The sequence below is a fragment of the Carcharodon carcharias genome, chromosome 11, assembly GCF_017639515.1.
Source record: "Carcharodon carcharias isolate sCarCar2 chromosome 11, sCarCar2.pri, whole genome shotgun sequence".
Taxonomy (NCBI): domain Eukaryota; kingdom Metazoa; phylum Chordata; class Chondrichthyes; order Lamniformes; family Lamnidae; genus Carcharodon; species Carcharodon carcharias.
This window is the reverse complement of record NC_054477.1, coordinates 152,471,739-152,493,502: the sequence shown is the minus strand read 5'-3', so window position 1 is coordinate 152,493,502 and position 21,764 is coordinate 152,471,739. Positions and strand designations below refer to the sequence as shown.

The 21,764-nt window shown below is 44.2% G+C and overlaps 1 protein-coding gene across 4 annotated transcripts in view; it reads right to left on the bottom strand.

Moving 5' to 3' along the window:
* The window catches only part of LOC121284082 (dachshund homolog 1-like), a 546,830-nt gene that overhangs the window by 328,773 nt on the left and 196,293 nt on the right, over positions 1–21,764 (bottom strand). For all 4 annotated transcript variants that reach the window (XM_041199130.1, XM_041199132.1, XM_041199133.1 and 1 more), the window contains exon 2: positions 17,074–17,189. In XM_041199130.1, the coding sequence (XP_041055064.1) occupies positions 17,074–17,189 (116 nt within the window). The remainder of the gene's footprint in view (positions 1–17,073; positions 17,190–21,764) is intronic.

Genomic DNA, 21,764 nt, shown 5'->3' with positions numbered 1-21,764 from the left:
TGGCAAGCTCTCACCCCATTTCCCCCCAACCCTCCCCACCCCCAATCTGGGATACTCCAGTATAGTTTGATATCAAATTTAAACTCTACTCCTTTTTGCAGCCATATTAAACAAAACTGAGAATCAATATCAATACCTCCAAATCTCAATCTCACTTTTCCATTCTTTTAATTGGGCACAAAGCTCTCCTGGGCTGTATCACATTTTGTGTGACACCCTCCCTAGGAAGTGCCTTGGGACATATCGGTGCTCTATAAATAGTTATTGTTGTCGCTGTAGACCCCAGTGCTGAGCTAATGGAGGAAAAAAAGATTAACCTACAGTTACTTCTATCAAACCAGTTCCACCTTAATATGGCAGCGTATAATTTTATAAGCCAATATGCTATTGTTTTCCCCAGCGGTGACCATGGCAGCGGCACATCCACTGGTCCTTATCGCCAATCTGATATTGGCAATTTATCAGGAGCAGTTTCTTTTTGTGCGGTCCATTCCCATTGGCAAAGTCTTCGCCACCCTGTTTCACGCAGCCACAGGCTGTTGGCGAGGAGGTGGCGGGGGGTGGCGGGGTGGTGGGGGGGGTGTTGTGGGTGGGGAGTCATGCATCGCCAATCAAAATATTCCCATAATAAGGGAGTTACTAAATAACCAATCCTCTCAGGCCTTACTGGACACACATTGTTAACTCTGCAAAGGTTGGTGGCAATCCGAGATAAGGATCTTTTAGCCTTTTCGTTCAGCTGACTGTCAGCATAATCTATAACTCTGACAGCAGGGATGTGTTTGGCAAATGGAATAAAAACAAATGTTCCTTATAGCTCAACCAAATTCAAAGAGTGCATGCTACAAAGCCACCGCTCTCTGGTCACAATGTTCAATGTGTCAACTACAAATGAATTCCTGTTCATCCATCTAGAACAGTGCTGGTGGAATTGCAACCTATCGCTGCCAAAACTGATATGCAAAAAAGAAAATAAAGACTTGCATTTATATCTACACAGCCACTGGACATCTCCAAATGCTCTACATCCAAGTACTTTTTGAAGTGTAGTCACTCAGCAAGACCCCACAAACAGCAATGTGATACTGACCAGATAATCTGTTTTTGTGATGTTGATTGAGGGATAAATATTTGCCCAGGATAGTGAGGATAAATCCCCTGCTCTTCCTCAAAATTGTGCTATGGGATTTTTTACAAACAAGCAGGCAGATGGGGCCTTGGGTTAACGTCTCATCTGAAAGATGGAACCTCCAACAGTGCAGTGCTCCCTCAGTACTACACTATATATCACCTTTATTTATTGCGGTCATACCCTGGAGTGGGACTTGAACACATAGCCTTGTGATTTAGAATCAAAGGTGCACCAACTAAGCCGAGGCACATATAGAACCTTCCTATACTCCATTAAAGAGATTTTGTGGAGCAGGAATATTTCCCCTGGCTTCTTAAACAAATCACCTGTTACATTCAAACAACCTCCCACCACCCCCCCACCAAATTACCATCCCAACCACTCCCTCCCTCCTCCACCCACCCACTCCCTCCCCCCACCCCAATAGTCTGGCAAGCTGCCTGGAAGAAAATTGAGTAAAAAAATGATAACCTGGTGCTGCTGTTAAATTCGGCAGGTTCTCCATGATCACTGAATTTACAAGCTCTCCGCGACCATCGTCACCTTGCTGCAAATATAGTCCCCCACTCCTCCACTCAGGGAGTTGAGGGACCTGGGGAACGAGTGGGAACGTGGAGTTAAAGCTCATGGCCAGCCATGGTCATTTTGAATAGCAGAGCATGGTTGAGGGGCTGTATGGTCTAGCCCTGCTCCTATTTCTTATGTTCTGCCTCCCCATCTCTCTGCACATCTTGGAGCCAATGGGCTAGATTTAATGGAGGTGATGGGAGTCTCGTCCGCCAGCTTGAGAGCTGACGAGAGCTCCATGTTGCTTCTTTTAGGGAAGGCTCAGCAAATTAAGTGCCACTCAGGCTCTTAACTGGACAGCAGATCAAGGACCCTGGAGGGGGCTCTCAGCAGCCCCCTCCTCCCACCACCCCCAGCCCTGATGCCAGGCCCCTCGATCAGGAATGAGAGACACCCCAACCGGCCTCCTGGGAGCCAGCAAGCAGCCCCTCACAGTTTTCCTTGGCATGATCCTCGCATGACTAGCGATCCCCCCCCCCCTCCCGACCTATCAATGGTTGAATACCACTGGTGGGTGGATGAGGCCCATATGTAGGCATTAATTTCCCACTTAAGAGCCTCAATTGGTGGCAAGGCAGGAAGACTGACCACGGGCCTTTCCACCACAGGCATAATTAGGTGTAGGCAGGAAGGTGGCAGGGTCCCCATCTACCACCCTCCCACCTGATTAAATACTCCCGCCCCACCGCCAAACTTGCAGCAGGGGAAGGCATTAAATTTCCCCTCCCCAGTCTTTAAGAATGCCACATCTTTAAGAATGCTGCTCTGAATTGGACGTTTGAGAATAATGTCCACAAGTCGCATTTTTCTAGAAACTTCTTTTGAATATCAATAGAATCAATAACTCAAGTAGCTGGGACATATTTGGCAAATGGGATGAAAGGAAATTTTCTTTATCGCTCAACCAGATTCAACAAGCCCAGGCTGCAAAGATGCAAAGCATTGGTCACGATGTTTGTTTTGTCAACTGCAAATGGAATTACTGCTCTTCACAAAAAAATAGCCAATGCCCAAATCCTGATAGGATCTTGCGCATTAACAGCACAAATTACTTTCAATCATACATTATCAAAATTCTATTTTATCCCCACACAACGGGGAACAATAAGGTCACAGAACCGATAAGATTGAGTATTGCTTTTCATAATATTCCCCATGTCCAAATGATCTTATCGGATTTGGACCATAATTGCATTCATGATTAAACAAGCACGCTTGCTGCCTGAATATTTGCAAGAGGTATTTCACCACTGGTGGCAAATGCAAAAATCTTGAACATTATCAATTAGGGAGAAGACAAGTTTCCTATGTACAAATTGCAGATGGATAGCTCTGAGGCTTCTTGAGAGGAAGTGCTTGATTGGGCATGTGATGTGTTGCATGAAGACGGCAATGTGCCTCAGGTAATTTTGCTGCACTGATTTGTGATGTACCTCTTTAATAGAAGATGACATTATTTAGAGCAAAGAGTTAGCAATTAAAAAAATGGAAGGGAGAAAACAAGAATCATAGATGAACTTTCAAATTGTCCTGGACAGATTATATTAACCAATGTAGACAAGTTCTACAGTCTGTTGAATAAACTGAAGCTCTATATATTAGCATGACAAATACTGTGATTAGTACTCTATGTGCAGTCTTTTATAATTAAAGTATATGATTTTCCATACACAATTTAATGACTGCTGCATTATTCTGGCAATCATAGGCATAAAGGAATTTGTGTTTGGGGTAACTGTAAAATGGTGCAAGCGAATGTCTTGGCATGAGATATGGACCCTTTGCAAACTGCACTAAGGTTCAGAGTGACCTGCAACTTTGGCCTTGTTTTCAGGGATCGTTGCTGCACTGGGTCCTGAGCCAGTGCAACGTGCCCATTAATTCTATTGTTTCAACATTGCGAAAGGAAAACAGAAGAAGAGCAAACGGCACCACCACCTTCAATACTGAACTGTCCCCGCAACATCACGCTCAAGTGATCTCTTTCAAATTAATTTCCAACAAGAGATAATCCTTTTGCATGGAAATTATTTCTCAATTTTATTCAGCTGATGTCAATGTGAGGATGGAATCCTTTTTGTACACAATTGCCACCATTTCTGACAATGGTAGTGCAAACCAAAATCAGCATTAAGCTTCAACTTCCCTCCAGGTTTGTCTTAAACCAAACCCAAGCACCTCCTACAATGCCAGTAGGAAAATTCTATTCTCCCACATCTGCCATTTGGCTGGTACTGAGTGAGATCACCACCTATTAGTTTTTGATTACAACACATGCATTAATACATTCACAGCACATAATGCGTATCCACTGCTGCACTTGGTACATGGGGATAATGAACAGCTTTGAGAGGCTTAGATAGTGACTGGCCCTGGAGTCTGATACCAAGGAGTGGCAGTGACGTTAAGACTGTCCTGCCATGCTTTCCCACTTCATCGACACTTGTTGGTTTTGATTGTGCCACCTGAGCTTTAGAAGTAACTTGTGCGCACAATATGTGGCATTCTGAACAGCTGCTGGCAATGTAGCAGGAATGGATAACAGGAGGTGAATCTCAACCGTGGCCAAAACAGGCACAACGTCAGCCCAGCAGGCATTCTGCCCACACTTGTCAGCATGAAACCAGAGACATTTTGAGATCTCATTAACATGGTTTTAGGTACCACTGAGTAACATCCACTGGGATCATTTGCTGGTTGCAGCTCACCAGTTCTGAGGGGATGGAATATTGGCCAGGTGGTTCTGGGTAAGGTGTAGGTGATCCCTCCTGAAGGGGCAGATCTGAAACAGAAGTAGGTTTTTGTTTTGTGTCTAAAAAGAAATATAAAATACTTTAGGGGCTACTTTCTGACTGGCCGACAGCAGTCCTGTGAAGTACTGTGCCTAAAGCCGTCCGGTGTCTGGTACAAATGGGTGGAGCATGGATAGTCCACGCTCCACCCATTTTAAATAAAAATTGCAATTAGGATTCTACAGCATAGTAACTCAATCTGTATTTTTTAAGCAGCTTGTTACCTGTTTCATTTACGGGGTCGCCTGGAAATTCTATCGGGCAGAACTTGGAAATAATGGGGAAAGTCAACTTATCTCTCGCAATTTTCAATTGCTGGCCACCTGTTGTTCACGTGCAAAATGACCTTCGAAAACCTTATACTTAAAAGAAATTATCCTGCTACATCCTCAAAGAGTCCATGATTTTCCTGGATAGGACTCTACGCAGCTTTCACCTCGCCACATGTTTAAATATCAAGGGAACAAACAACAAAAGGCGACTAGAAAGAAACTCAAGCTTCCCCCTATGTTGGAATCTGAGAGAAACACATCATCGAACTGGACTTGACTCAATGAAGTGTTCAGGAACCTTTAGGACATCATATAATCCCTTTAGATAACAGGCTTTAAACTTAGCACATAACTACAAAATGTACAGGATGTGCCTTGCTCACTACAGACTCTCCAGTATTCTCGACCATTGTTGGAAGCCATCTTTGTGGATGAGCAAGCTGTGGTATATCCTATGGTTAATCTTAAATTTCTCTTCCTTCAGCCTTAATACTTGTTTAAGCTTGTGATTGCTGGTTTGGAAAAGGAATCCTAATCCTCTTTGGTGAGAATATGGCCTTTGTCTCTCTTTCAGACTACTTTTATTGCTTCGCATCTTAGGGCTATGTGGAAGAAAGGATTCTGTTACCACTTCAAATTCAGCTGGTCTTACCCACAGAAAACTTTCTCCAGCAATGGGAGACCATTTCATTCTGGCGCAATGGCCTTCTGTTGTCATTGTGGCAAAATAGAAATAACAAGTGACAAAGAAATGCTTAGAAAGAAATCACAGCGGCACCAGCACATTCACACATGTATTTATTTTCATTTACCAGATTTTTTAGCTCCGTTTTCAACTCAGAACCATTTTAAAGCTTGTTATTTAAAGAAGGTTTTTTTTGCAAAAAATATACTTTATTCTTAAAATATCTGAAAGAACATTACAAAACATTTCAAAATAGTTATTACAGAAAGTGCTATGATATTCAAATTTTCTACATAGAGGATGTTGTACTCTGAGGTGCTTCAATACAATAGTGGTACAAGTAATATCTATTGTAGACATTCAATGTAAGTCATACAGCCTGAGGGTTCTATACAGTTTCCAACTGCTGGGTGCACTACAGCTGTAAGACCTTAGACAGCAACCTTTCCCCACTGCACCTCTGCAGTGGCTGTCTTAAGCTTTAGTGCATCCCACAGCACGTAGTCCAGGACCTCGGGATGTGCCAGTCTGCAACACTCAGTCGTGGACAACTCTTTGCACTGAAAGACCAATAAGTTTCGGGCAGACCAAAGAGCGTCTTTCACCGAATTGATGATGCTCCAGCTGTGGTTGATGTTTGTCTTGGTGTGCAAGTATTTTAAGAGCATAAATGTGAAGACAGAAGGCAAAACATTTGGTTGCTATTTTTCTTCAAAGCGACAGCAGTCTCATTTCTACCACTTGTTGGCGAGAGTCCCAATTATATATTAGGCTGCATTAATGTATATTGAGCAGCTTCACTGAAAGGATGTATGGTTGTCAACTATGTCTCTGAGCATAAATAAGGCTTAAGCCTACACAATCACACAAATGTAACACGGATATATAATAAGGTACCTTAATTCCCTGCATCCCCTCTGGCTGTAGCAAATCAGCAATGCTGCCAATTTTTTATGTTCCATTAGCTATAGGGTTCTGAGACACTTACTCCAATGGGCAGAAATTGGAGGTTCTTTAAACCTGAAGACAGACCAACAACAACTCAAGCGACTGTCTTTTTTATTCTTTCATGGGATGTGGGCATTGCTGCCAAGGCTAGCATTTGTTGCCCATCCCTAACTGCCCTTGAATCAAATGGACATTTCAAGAGGGCAGTTAAGGGTCAAGTATATTGCTGTGGGTCTGGAGTCACATGTCGGCCAGACCGGGTAAGGACGGCAGATTTCCTTTCCTAAAGGACTTTAGTGAACCAGATGAATTTTTACAGCAATCAATGATAGTTTCACAGTCACCATTACTGAGACTAGCTTTCAATTCCAGGTCATTTTAGTCAAATACCCCAAGACACTTCACTGGAGCAATTATCAAACAAAATCTAACACTGAGCCATATATGGAGCTATTAAGACAGGTTGACCAAAAGCTTAGACAAGGAGATAGGTCTTAAGGAACATATTAAAGGAGGAAAGAGACGTAGAGAGGTTTAAGGTGGGAATTCCACAGCTTCAGGCCTAGGCAGCTGTAGGCAATATGGAAATCAGGGATGCACAAGAGGCCGGAATTGGAGAATCACAGAGATCTCAGAGGGCTGGGGGAAGTTACAGAGAAGGGAAGGGAAAGATTACGGAGGGATTTTAAAACAAGGATGAGCAGTTTAAAATGTAGGTATTGCCGAACCTGGAGCCTGTGTAGATCAGTAAGCATGAGTTTGATGGGCAAAGGTGGGGTTAGCGCGATTTAGGATACAGGTACAGAGCTTGTGATGAGCTCAAATTTACACAGTAAGGACTATCATAAATTCTGCATTAAAATGTATTCTAGAGTGGGCTTTCTCCCTCCTCCTGACGTCTGTTTTGAAGCTGGCTGCACATTCGTATCAGGTTCATAACCACAGCATGACTACAAGCCATGGTTACTTTCTGCCCTGAGGAGAGACCACCGCCCATTGGTAATATTACTTTCCCTTCAGATTGACTTGATCTAAACTGCTTGTAAAGCAGATGCAAAAAACAAAAGACTGGATATTTAACTTCTCACAGACAATACTAGGCTATCCTTATTAATAATTCTATATAATACAGGTGATCTCATTGAAACATACAAGATTTTGAAGGGGATTATCGTGGCAGACACTGAGGTGTTGTTTCCCCTGACTGGGGGATCTGAAACACAAGGTCACAGTCTCAGGGTAAGAGGTCAATCATTTGGGACTGAGATAAGGAGAAATTTTTTCACCCAAAGGTTGTGATTCTTTGGAATTCTTTGCCTCAGAAGGTTATGGATGCTCCATCATTGAGTATATTCAAGGCTGGGATAGATAAATTATTGATCTCTCTGGGAATCAAGGGATCTGGGGAGTGGGTGTGAAGTTGAGCCCAGGGAGTAGCTGTGACTAGGGTTGCCAAATGTGATTAAGTGTATTCCTGGAGGTTTCATCACGTGACTTGTCCCCACACTCGAGCCATTAGTCAGCCAATACATCCATCCTTGTGACGTACTGCCTTCTTATGCCAGTAGGAAAGCAAAAAGATTCATTACCCAACTGGATGATGCTTGACTGTCAGCCAAACAGCCATTTTTCCCCCCCCATTTTCAATTTTTTTTATGTCTGGTAAAGATAAATGTTCAAAGAAAATGACAAAAGAAAAGCAATATGTTTTTCATGTCCCGATATTGTTTCTCCAGGGATGTACACAGCAGTGTCCTTGGGATTGATTTTCAATTCCTGGAGACTCAAGGCCAATCCTGGAGGGTTGGCAACCTAGCCACGATTATAATGAATGGCTAAGCTGGTTCGAGGTGTCGTATGGTCTACTCATGTTCCTTATTTTTTATTTTCTTATCTAACCCCAGAAAACCTTTCCCATTTGCTGTCTACACTTTGAGGCACTGTATTCAAATGGATGGTTTGTTTAGTTTCAGAATTGGGAGTTAATGCCAACAATCTCCACCATTTTTGCAGTGACAGTCAGTGTGTGCAGAGCTGCATCAGCATTTCCTAAACATACCAGACCATCTTCTGAGGTCACAACCAAATGCCTTGCATTCCATGGATTAAGAGACATCTGGAAATACTTGAAACCAAATATGAAAACAATAGGCACTCTCTAGGATTCATCACTATGTCTCCTAATGTAAAAGATGAATCAGCTGTTTCCCACAAGGTGTTGGTCAGTGAAGAAGTCAATGAGCTGAAGAGTTTCAGTGAACTTTGACCATGTTAGTCCTTTCCAACGTCCAGCTGAGTTTCTGATTTTATATAGTCACAGCCAGAATCTTCCATCCTGGAGTCTAGGTTTGGTGGCAGGCATGGAATTGGGAGCGATTCCCAATTGTGGGGTGGGATGGCTGACCACCCGTTTTCTCGCACTGTTCATCTCACTATATATGCATCTGTGAGGAGCTCGCCGGTTCTTGCAGGGGTAAAGGGGGGGTGCAGGCAGGGAGTCGCTGTCCTGGCCATCACCTCCTGGGGTCGAAGGTCTGGGCGCCATATGTAAAGGGCACCCGGTCAGCCTGCACTCTCCCTTCCACCTTAGCCCCGCCACTGCTCCACCTCTCCCCTGCTAACCCTTCTTTGGTCATCCTCTGTGCAACTTGCCACCACCCGGTCTCAAGTATGGGCTGGCATTTACAGACACTCCCCAAAGGGGACAATTCAGTGGCAACTCACCGTTAATATGGGCAGAAGTTTACTTTGATGGGTGCATGTCAACTTACGTTTGATTTTCTCGCTGGCGGGGAACTTAATTTGGAGAGGGGACTTAATTCTGGCCTTTTAATGAGTGTGCACGACTTGCTAATGCATGCAAAAGGGCTTCCCAAAATTGTTTGTCAGGAAGTTCGACCCACCTTTAATCCGCCTTTAAAACCCCGAAAACCTATTTCCTGAAATTCATCCAGCCATCGGGAAACTGATTTTTTGCCCCCCAAGTTTCCTACTGTTGGTGGGACCAGGAAGATTCCGCCCATAGAGTCATTTACAGCACAGAAGGAGGCTATTCAGCCCACCAAGTCTATGCCAGCTCTCGGCGGGGAGCAATCCAGTCAGTCCCATTCCCCCACTGTATTCCTGTCACTCCGCAAGCTTATTTCCCTCAAGTGCCCATCCAATTTCCTTTTGAAATTGTGGGTTGTCTCTGCTTCCACCACCCTCGATTGTGGGCAGCAAGTTCCCAGGAATGTGAATCCATTGCAAGGCCCCTTGCAGAATAAATCTGAAAGAATCGATTATGGGAATGGACTCAAGACCAATAGCTGGCTTGCTCGAAACTGCTTTTACATACAGAATTAGTTTTCGGTCCCCCATGGATTTCGCAGTTGTTTTAACACAAAATGATTGACAAGGTCAAATCTTGATGGTGGCCAATTGCAGCCGACTGTATCTAAAAGAAGTCACTGACTCCAACAAAACAACTTCCAACATAGGTACAGAGCTGCATTGTTACATATTGAAGAAAGGCACGAACCAGAGGGAAAAGAGAATTGAGTTCCCTGGAATTGGTAACTGTGTAGAAAATTGTATTAAATATAGCCTGTCCTGCAGATTCATTTAAATGTGGAGTAGCAATGAAACAGCACGATAAGTAATTACTCTGTTATTATTCACACCTAATTTTATTTTTTTTCAGCATAAGAATGACAGAGAGAACTAATAAAATTCATATTTAATGCTACCAAAAAAATCCAAAGAAATTGAAACGAATACCAGAGGTTCTAACACCACAAGATAATGTTAATTGATGTCATCCTTCAGCCTCCAACCTGACATCAGGTGATGCTGAATATATTTTAACCCTTAGTTGGTACAGTACAGGTGCTCGCCCATGTCCATACATAAAGGTGGGGCGGGGGGATTTGGGGATGGGGTGGTCGTAGCAGGTGGAGGATTTAATGTCAGGACTTCATTTAAGTTTCTTGCATGTGTTTTTGAGTCTGCAGCTGGGCAATTTGCGAAGCTGTTGGATGGGATGTACTAAAGAGAGGAAAGGAGGGAGGGAAAGGAAAGGCCTCAGGGAGGTCAGAGGCCAGTGAGAGGGGAGAAAGCAGACACAAGAGGACTTGAGGAGATTATGGGGCTGGCGGGGTCGCACCATCGTGGGGAGGGTAGCAAGTTACCTTCGGGGAGATCAGTTTGGGGAGAAGCACTCCTGCTCCTCCTGGCCCACAAGAAGTGCTGGAAAGTAACCTACCCTCATAGATCTGACCTCCCTTAGCTGATGCATTTCCTGAGCCTTGGAAAATATGGCTGTGGCCATTAAAAGTGGAAATCGGCAAAAATTTAGGGCGAGCAGCCTCATTAAAATACTTAAAATATGAACCTGCCTCTGAAGGGCAGGTTATTTATCTGCCCTACCTCAACCCAGCCTGGGTAAAACCAGAAGTGAATGGGGTAGGGTCAGGTTTGTTTTTTGGTGAATTTAACCACTGACCCCCCCCCCACCCACCCCCCCCGCCTACCTAGCCCACCCTCCTGTAAAGTCAAAACATCCCCCCACCCCACCCAAAAAAAAAGTACATTTTGGAAATCTGAATCACAGATCTATGATTCTCTCCCCTATTTTCATCAGCCCTCCAGAAGGCTGATCTGTAAATATCTGCAACTTTCACATGAGACGAGGAGACAGTTGTTTTAAGCAATGAGATGTTATGATCTGGAACGGACTGCCTTTTGCAAAGATAAAATAGTAACTTCCAAAGGGGAATAAGATATATGCAGTACTTGGAAAGGAAATACAGTGCAAGGCTATGGGGAAAGAGCAGGGGATTGAGATTAATTGGGCAGCTCTATCAGTAAACCAGTACAGGCACAGTGGGTCAAACAGCCCCCTCCTGTGTTGCATGATTCTATAATTTTACAAATTAGTGTCGCTGATACAGAGCTTCACTTGAGAACATATGGAAAATTGTAGCACGCAGTTTTTTTGCACCCCACAAGACTCTTCATTCTTTAGGGCAGAATATTACATCCGAGTCGGCTGTGCGCTTGCTGATAATTATAAGGCCTATTAAGGCCATTAACAATCTAATTAAATTTAAATCTACGCTACCCATCCAACCTAACGGTTGGCAGGCGGGTGAAAAGGCCAAGCGACCTTTACATATTTTAGGAAACCTCATCCACGGGCGGGATGAGGTTTCCTAAAGCAAATAAACATTTAAAAACTTTTATTTGGGAATTAAAAACATGTCGCATCTCTTGTCACATGAGGGGACATGTTTTATTAAATTTTTTACTGTCTTTATTATTTTTTTAAACAGCGCATCGATCTCCCTGAAGCAGCTCCGTGCCTCAGGGAGATTGAAACGCTCTCTCTCGTGCATGCGCCAACTGCGTGCTAGGCCCCGGTCTCCCTCCTCACCACCACCCCCCTCCCCACACAGGCAGTGCTCAGCGCTGCCAATCACGATCTACATAGGGCGGGCCTTAATTGGCCTGCTTGTGTGAAATCGCAGTGCGGAGCCGATCGCGGGCAGAGGTCGGCTTTCCAACTGCCCCCGCTGAGCACCCCCGCCAAGGACAAAATCCTGCCCTTGAATTTAATGAAAGGAAAGATTTGCATTTAAATAGCACTTTTCACAAGCACCAGCCATCTTAAAGTGCACTACAGCCAATTACGTCCTTTTTGAAGTGTGGTCACTGTTGTAATGTAGGAACTGTGGCAGCTAATATGCACTCAGGAAACTCCCAGAAACAGCAATTTGATAATGGCCAGCTAATCCGTTTTTGTGACGTTGGTTTGAGGGCTAAATATTGGCCAGGACACCGGGGATAACTCCCCTACTGTTCTTTGAAATAGTGCCATGGAATCTTATCCACCGACCCAAACAGGTGGATGGGGCCTCAGGTTTAACGCCTTAACCAAAAGACATCGCCCTCTCACAGTGCAGCACTGGTGTACCGGCTTTTTGAAGTTTTTTGTAGGCAAGCCCTGGAGTGGGACTTGAACCCAGAACCTTATGACTTAGAAATATCATGCCTATGAACAAATTCTTGCTGCGTGTTACTGTTGTGGACAAATCTGGGGACGTATTGCTAGTTGGTAAGGTGGATCCTATAACTTTAGGATTTCTACTGGAGTCGGGCCCAAAATGTTAATGTCATTGGTCCCTAGCTTTCAGTCGCTGACTGGGTTGCCAAAGGTTCCCAATATTTTCTCCATTTATTTTGTGTCAACATAGATATGATGATACCTGTTTTAAACTTCAATAAATGCACTCAACCCAAGCATGGTGAAACAATGACCAAAACACATAAGAACCATGGTAGCACGCAATTAGGCTGTGTACTTCTATTTTCTTTCGCATCTTCAATGTCAACTTCAATATCAGAGACCTTGACATCATGTGCAATTTCCATGGTATACAAAAGCAAATACCCTGTCCACAGGCAATATTTGTGCACTGCTCATAACCAGCCCCAGGCATTTCTATAGGATTGGGTTTGTGGAAAGGCTCTCCTCAGGGCCATACAATTGATCGTAACATATAAAAATGTTCCAGCAATTCTGCAACAAATATCAATGCTGTTTCTCAAGAAGGTAATATCAACATTACTCAAGGGAGGAGGCATTAATGATTTGCTGGAATCAAGCGTATGACTTTTGTGTGTGCTGTGAGGGAATCAACAACTCAATGAATTTGTCCCCTTGGTATACTGGAGTTTTTAAAAGGGCACTTGGTGTGGCACACACAGTTTAAACATTCCTCCCCTCTCTCTTGGCCTTGTTTCATCAGTCGCTCAGATTCCCGCCGACCTTTCCTCTTGCAGAAAGCTCAGCAATCATGCAATACTGGCTGAGTACTCCTTTTCAAGTGTGTCTCCCGACTAATGTCTTTCATCATTGCCTTGCAACGTGAGGAGATAAAAATAATAATTCCCAAAACATTTTGCACAAAAAAAAAGCATCTAAAATATATATTAAGCTTGGACATTGACTGGCATTTTATTCCCTCGGTTCATAATTTGGAAATTAAACCAATTATTTAATCTTCTAACACACTGACAAACATATTTAGTTGTCAGAGTTGCATCTTCTTTTCTTCCCTGTGACATGGTAAAGTCAATGTTTTGTAAATTTGCAAAGCAGCATATTAAAATGCAGGTTATTGCAAAATATTTTATTATTTTACAATTCATAACCTACACTCGTCCTTCCCCCTATACCCTTCTTCAGTTGAATTCAAGGGCCGGATTTTCAGTGCGGGGCTGGGAACCTGACACCCAAATGAATTTTGGCTCTTGACCCCGCTCGAGATGTGACTGCCAAATGCAAATAGCTGGATTGGGCAGGAGGTGAGCTCAGCGTCCAATGAGAGGCACCGAGAGCCATCCTAGAGGCAGGAACTGCCCACCTGGCACCAGGGGCAATGGCAGGTGGCAGCCAAGTTAGGGGCTGCCACTGCCTTGGTGATTAGAGCAACGAGTCGTCCTCAAAGGTAGGTAGGAACGGTGCTCGCTCCAGCACTCATTGGACCCACTGATTAAAAGTTAACAGTTGTGTAAAGCAAGTTACCCAAGTCATCTCGCCAGACCAACAGCTGTGCACTGACCAATGCAAAACTGTGCGGGTTCACCAGCAAAAATGTTCAAAATCTCATTCCGTTTCAGGATTGACAAGCTCTTCAAAGAGCTGGATCACTAACTGGAAGCAAAACTACTTTCCCGCTCCCTCGCTCCCCCACCCCCACCCTCCCGCTGGCCAACTGAAACCTTGAGGCCATCCTGGAAGTGTCAGGATTCCGACACGACCTCCAGGTCTGTGATTTTCAACGGCAGCACCTACCCGCTTCAGACCCTGTGGCCCTTTGAAAACCCCAACCCGAGACTCAATACGCTCGCTCCTAGTGAATTCATTCCTATGCAGGGTCTCAAAACTGTGGAACTCCATGGGCTAAATTTAATGTTTGCGACAGGGGTCTTGCCTACTGGCTGGAGCTCTGGCAGAAGCCCCACGTTGCCTCCATTGGGCAATGCCCTTCGTATTGAGTGCCTGCCAAAGAGGCCAGCAGCTCACCGTTGCTGTCAGCAACACCGCTGCTTTCAATGCACCCACCAGAGGCCCAGGATCAATAAGGGACCCGAGGCCATAGATGACTGAGGGTGCAACCCGGGTGGGGGTCGTTGGGTGTTGGGAGGGTGGGCGATGGGTGAAGAGGGTCGGAGGCAAGGGCAAGGGTTGACTTCCCAATGCCGGGTCCCTCGATCAGATACTCAAGGTCCAACGAGGAACCCGCAAGCAAAGCTGACCGAGTGTGCTCTCCGGGTTCCCTGGACGATGACTCCCCCACCGGCTGCTGGTTGAACACTGGCAGCGGTGGAACGAGGCCCTTAAATGGGTATTAATCACCCAATTAAGAGTCTCAATTGGAATCTGGGCAGGAGGACAGCCCAGACTTAATCAGCTGCAGAAGGCAACAGGGTCCCCAAACCACACCCTCTCACCCCATGAAATACTCCCTGCCTCCAAACCTGCCTTGGAGGGGGCATTAACCTCTGCCCCTTCTTTCCTCTTCTTCTTACTATAAAACTGAAAACCTATTTAATAGTTGCTTTCAATTGTTTTTCACAAGTGCCGCCCATGATATGGGGGTGACTCTTAAAAAACAAAATCAATTGAAACCCCCCTGACAACATTACAACAAGTGCAAAGTCATAACCAAAGCGTTCAAAGCATGGGCAGGGAATTATATTCTTTCAAACTGAGCGCACTTACTCCACTTCACAGATTAAAAATAAAGCATCTGGCTTATATGTTGTTATATTTACATTGATTTTGAAGATCTTCCACCAGTGATATAACGGGCATTCTGTTTAACACAGCAGTGGAGCTATCAACACACCACTGACATTCAGCCAGGGCCTAGTTACTGGCATCCATTTGTTGCTTGGAAGCATGAAATAAAAAACTACCTAACTTTCCAGAGTTGGCAGCCAAATTCACCCTTGCCCTGGGGGTTCGGTTTCTCCCCTTGCCCCGACTTGTGGCTCTTTAGCTGGCATAGATATCCCAATAGCAAACTGGCGCCATTCAGCACCAAAGTAGGACACTATTTGCAATGCTTTCACAAACACAACAAGATGACTATTAAGTTATTTCCATTCAACCTTGCAAGTGATCTCGAGCCGTAAGAGCTAAAAGTCACCCAGCACCTTGGGGAGCTCCCTCAAGCAAGGTTGAGGAATTTTCAAAAGTAGCAAATTGAATTTCTTGTAACACAATTTTTGCTCATTTAGCTGAATGTGTACACTTAACATTGGAGTATTTGGGTTGCCTTTAAAAGGGTTTAATTTCTCTCTTTTGCATTACTCTCCTCTTTGCCTGTCATGCTGAAGCACAGTTCAACAGGCACTGTCTGTCAAAAGAAATATTTGCATTTATATAGCGCCTTTCACAATTTCAGGCTGTCCCCAAAACACTACACAAACGATTAATTACTTCTGAAGTGCAGTCACTGCAGGAAATGTAGGAAATAGGGCAGCCAATTTGTGCACAGCAAGCTCCCACAAAAAGGAAGGTGAGATGACCTGATAATTTGTTTTTGTCATGTTGATTAAGAGATGGCTATTGGCCAGGACACCTCAGTGTCTATAACTCCCCTCCTTTTCTTCAAAATTGTGCCATGGGATCTTTCACGTCCATCTGAGAGGGGAAATGGAGCCGTGGTTTAACACCTAATCCAAAAGACAGAACCTGTGACAGTGCAGCACTCCACTAGACCGTCGGCCTAGATTTTTACACTTTGGTCATGGAGTGGAGTTTGAACTCATAACCTTCCAACACAGAAGCAAGTATGCTAACAACTGAGTCACAGCTGATACTATTTGCGATTACTTTGCCCAAGCAGTCATTCTTCGTGGGCAGAATTCTACGGCCCCGTTTCCGTGGGGACGAGGCCATTAAATGCGGCGAGACATTCCAAACCCCACTGAGTTCAGGAGGAACGTAAAATCCCACTGCCGTAAAATTCTGCCCCATATGTGTGAGTGGAGACGTTGAGAGTCACCAGATCATTCAAACCCTGAAAACTCCACTGCTGAGTCTCAATCTGTTATCTCACTTTCTGTCCAGTGGGGACACTGATCAGGGCTAAGAAGACAAGCCGTTTCTCTCCCCTTTCCCTATGTAGCACAGGAACACTGAAGTGAATTATAGCTATACTTGGGACTGAGACCATTTAACCCGCCATAGAGCAGGACCCAGGCCTGTGACTTTCCTGCTCCAATTGCCTCAGTTCCACAACTGAACATTCAGAAAAGGATCCCCATTGGGACACTTTAACATCTCCTGCAACTTCCTGAAGCAGCGATCCCTCCCAAATGGGAGGACGGTGGCGGGGAGAGAAGGGGGGGTGGGTGGGGTTGTGGTTTATTGCGAGAAAGCCTCGCAATAGCAGGGGAAAGCTAGCACAAAGTGTAAGCAATTAAAGAAATTCTAATAATCATCGCTGACAGTGGGCATGGAAGGAATCCACACGCCACAACAAAAGGGAACGTTTGCGTTATTTAATTTCATGCCGATCTCAGGCAAACATGAAGGGCCTGCCCTTCTACCTGGGCACTCGCACGTAATTCAAGGCAACCATGCACACAAGGCAAAGATTATTCTCTTGAAAAGCCAGTTACCTGTAGGTGGGATCATTCCTGGAGACATTAGTCCAGGGACAGTGTGTGGCACGATGTGGGAGTTCTCTGGCGACGTAACACTCTGGGATCGTTTGGGAGGTCTTCCTGGCCTGGAACTGGGGAGAAAGAGAGTAATATTTAAAAAAAAAACACATCTCAATTCAGTGAGCATTCCACATCAGTTAGCAACATTTTTGAAGTTGTTGAAAGTGCTGGGAGAGATTGTAAATAAACTTATTTCAAGGACGATTGCTTTTTCTCTAGATGTAATAGACTGCCTTTACTAATTAGATTACATGCTGAATTCATTTCTTTCATAAAGATCAGCCACTGTTAATGCATTATTCATAGCTCGTATCTCGTTACCTGATTCTCAATATTAATATCTATACATGTTAGAATTGCCTAGTTTGCATATGCTAAAATTCGACATGGAGCTTTCAGCTTGAAAATTATGCTCTAACTTGTAATAATTACTGCAGTTAGCTTGATATTGATTTATGGGATTTTTAAAAGCCAAATATGTGTAGTAGTTTAAATGAATGCTATTTTAGGATTCTGCAGGAAATTAAAAGGCAATGTCAGCTCTAGGAGATTTGTCCCCACTTTCTAATCCAACAATTAGCTAGGAGGAGGAAGAAAATGAATGAGGAGGTGGGGGATTGGGGGGTTTACTCTTTACGATCAGCTTTTCTAACAGTTGCTGCTGCCTCCTGGCTAAAACTCTTACAGTAATGGACTGGCATAAATGACCAAAATCCACTGCCATTAAGCTAGGTTTTTGGGTGGAAAGCAATTAAATATATTGCACATATATATGCGTGCACAGGTACACATTAACATTTGCTGAGGCTATGTTATTTATGTAATCTTTTGAGAGGTCAGTTTTAAGCTGCTCTCGCTGGACAAGACACATCGGCTTCAAAGAGAGGAAGAGAATCGGGTGGGGTGCATCACTGGGCAAACAATCTGCTGTCGCTATTTACTGCCGGTGAGAACAGGTTACAACCAAATCCAAGTCTAAAGATAAAATAACAGAAGAACTGCAATTATGTAATAATATCAGAAATGTATACAAGAGGATGTTTACAAGTTCTGCTATTCGCAAAGCAATTCTTCCCCGTGCCAATTTTTTTTAAAATCCTGTCTGCCAATCTCAATTATTAGTCCTCAAATATAATCATTTTTTTACATTAATTTTCACTCCAGAAGCTTTCACCACTTCATTCATTCTGTCCATTAATACCCTGTGCTAGTCACTAAGACTTGGTCATCTAAAAATCTCTCTGCCTTCACCATTTAGCCTCTTACTTTGACAACCGGAAGAAATAACGATAAGAAAGTAGATAAATGGTCAACAGCTGGAACAGGTTTTACAACATCAGTGCCTGTGAAGCATCTTGTCAGGAGATGGTTACTGCCATAAAGAAATCTGAGCTACAATAGCAACGGCAAAGAATGAATTCTCCAAACGAAAAGAATTGCTCAGCATAACAGTAAAGAAAATAATTGTCAAGCCTGATTTGGGGTGTATTGTCATGCAGGGCTGAAACGTGGACCTTGAGAAAAGCAAATATCCAAAAACTGGGAGTTGTGAAACATAGTTCTGGAGGATGATGAAGCTGGTCAGTTGGAGAGAACATGAGAGTAATGAACAAGTTCTCAAGGCATTGGAGGAGGCAAGATTGTTCACAGAATCACAGAATCACACAGTGCAGAAGAGGCCCTTCGGCCCATCGAGTCTGCACTGATGTGTGAGAAACACCTGACCTACCTACCTAACCCCATTTACCAGCACTTGGCCCATAGCCTTGAATGTTATGACGTGCCAAGTACTCATCCAGGTACTGTTTAAATGATGTGAGGCAACCCGCTTCCACCACCCTCCCAGGCTGCACATTCCAGATCATCAGAACCCTCTGGGTAAAAAAGTTTTTCCTCACATCCCTCCTAAACCTCCTGCCCCTCACCTTGAACTTATGCCCCCTTGTGACTGACCCTTCAACTAAGGGGAACAGCTGCTCCCTATCCAGCCTGTCCATGCCCCTCATAATCTTGTACACCTCGATCAGGTCGCCCCTCAGTCTTCTCTGCTCCAACGAAAACAACCCAAGTCTATCCAACCTCTCTTCATAACTTAAATGTTTCATCCCAGGCAACATCCTGCTGAATCACCTCTGCACCCCCTCCAGTGCAATCACATCCTTCCTATAATGTGGCAACCAGAACTGCACACAGTATTCCAGCTGTGGCCTCACCAAGGTTCTATACAACTCCAACATGACCTCCCTACTTTTGTAATCTATGCCTCGATTGATAAAGGCAAGTGTCCCATATGCTTTTTTTTACCACCCCACTAACATGTCCCTCCGCCTTCAGAGAGATTGTTCATAATATCATCAACAGAAGGCAACAAGGTTGGATTGGCCATATTCCAAGGCATGAGAACTGGCTGCATGAAGTGACTGAAAGAAGGTTAGAGGGATGTAACCAAGAGGAAGAAAGAGAATGATGTTAGATAACTTGAAATTGAAAATGGGAGGCTCCTATGAGTAACTGAAGAGGAAGGTCCAGGTCCATGAGGAATGGAGAAATGAGCAGAGGACCAGCCCTCAGACAGATACTATTATTTTCACCATGGGCAGAATCTTCTGTTTGGTGTGCAGGGCGAGTCCCTGCACGCTGACGCGTAAAATAACGCACGGTGTGCGTAACCCGACATCACCGCGCCTGGAATCGGCTGCGTGCCCTCCGAACTGTCAAAGGCCTGTTAAGACCATTAAAAGACAAATTAAAGTGATTGTCAGGGCTGCCTGACCAACCTTAAGCTTGTCGGGCAGGTGAAGATCCCAGGTGGCCTTTGCATTTTTCATGAAACCCCATCCACGAGTGGGATGAAGTTTCATGAAGTATTTGTTAACTAAATAAATTTTTTCATGAAAATTCATAAACATGTCCCAGCCCATGTCACACTGTCAGATAAGGGGACATGTCTGAATTATTTTAGTTTATTTTTTTGCCATCCTTATAACTGAGCTTAATCTTCCTGAACCAGCTCCGTGTCTAAGGGAGATTTCTGCGCTCTTTTGCGTGCATGCGTGAAAGAGCGCAGGCCCTGACTCCCTCCACACCCCCCCCCCCCTCCCCCCCAAGCCCACACAGGTTGCGCTGAGCGCTTCTGGGTGAGCGTCACGCTGGGCAGGCCATAATCAGCCCGTCCACACAAAATGGCGGCACGCAGCCGATGACAGGTGGCAATCAGCTCTGCGCCCGCTCCCGACCGGTCCACCCGACAGGGAGAAAACTCCCCCCCCATAATAATTTTGCTCGGGAGCACTTGGCTCCCACAATTTTAGGAGTCAGGACAAAAAGATAATGTCATGTCTTGATGAAGTGTTACAGGATTAAGGGGAGATGGTGGTGTGTGGAGCAGTGGTACTGTCACTGGGCTAGTAATCCAGAGAACCAGATGAATACTCTGGGGAACATGGGTTCAAATCCCGCTGCGACAGCTGATGGAATTCAAATTCAATTAATAAATCTAGAATATGCGCTCGTCTCAGTAATTGTGACCACGAAACTATCATTCATTGTTGTCAAGACCCATTTGGTTTGCTAATGCCCTTTAGGGAAGGAAATCTGCCATCCTTACCAGATCTGGCCTACATGTGACTCCAGACCCACAGCGACGTGGTTGAGTGTTTACTGCCCTCTTAAATGATCTGGCAAGCCTCTCACTTTAAGGGCAATTAGGGATGGGCAACAAAATGCTGGCCTTGTCAGCGATGCCAACATCCCATGAAAGAATAAAAAAAATGTTTAAAGGCAGTTGAAGGCCAAATAAGAATTGTAAAAGAAATTGAGCCATGCCCTGACCTGAGGGTGTGACTGATCAGAGCAGAACACAAAGGCTAATTAATGCCTGAGTAGTCAAACTGGTGTTATCGACATCTAATATGCACCAAGAATTATCAAACTGCTTCTCCTTTCACACACGTTTGAAGGAAAATAGCCATCTTCTTTAGGTGAAAGGCAAATCAGGTAAAAGTTGCGACAGATTTTCAACAGTGTGAATCAAAGCCAGCAGGTTTGATCTGAAGAAAATGAAGATCTTTTCTCATGACACTCCATTCCAATTTTTTCAAAAACAACAGATAGAAACCAACACTCTCCCTGACAGTCAGCTGAAATCAACACCACTAAATTACCATCGCCAGACCTATTCTTTAATGCTGGTTTGTGAAACATGGAAGAAAAATCACCCCATATTCTCCCGGTTTTGCTACTGGAATCTTTCTGTTGCCATTCATGGCCATTGAATAAATGCAGAGAAAATAATAATTGTTGTGGTTTCCCTACCCTGCAGCCTTGAATAAACAACCAAAATGACTCCACACAAGGTAAAACTTCATGCCTGTAAGTATCCTGTTTTACAGTAATTCTAATAAAGGTCATGAAGACAAGTTTGCGTTATGAATATTTTATTGACTCAAATGTGCCACAACCTGAAGTACTGCAGTATCACTTTACATGTTTCTGAACATGCTCATGATATCATTTCCATCCTAAGTATAAGTGCTATGGCTTCCAGAGGATGATAAACATTTAAAGTGTATTATAAATCATAATATCAATCGGAGACTGCCTCAAAGCAGCGGCAGAAGCGAAATATCTGTTGGGGTGAAGTTCGG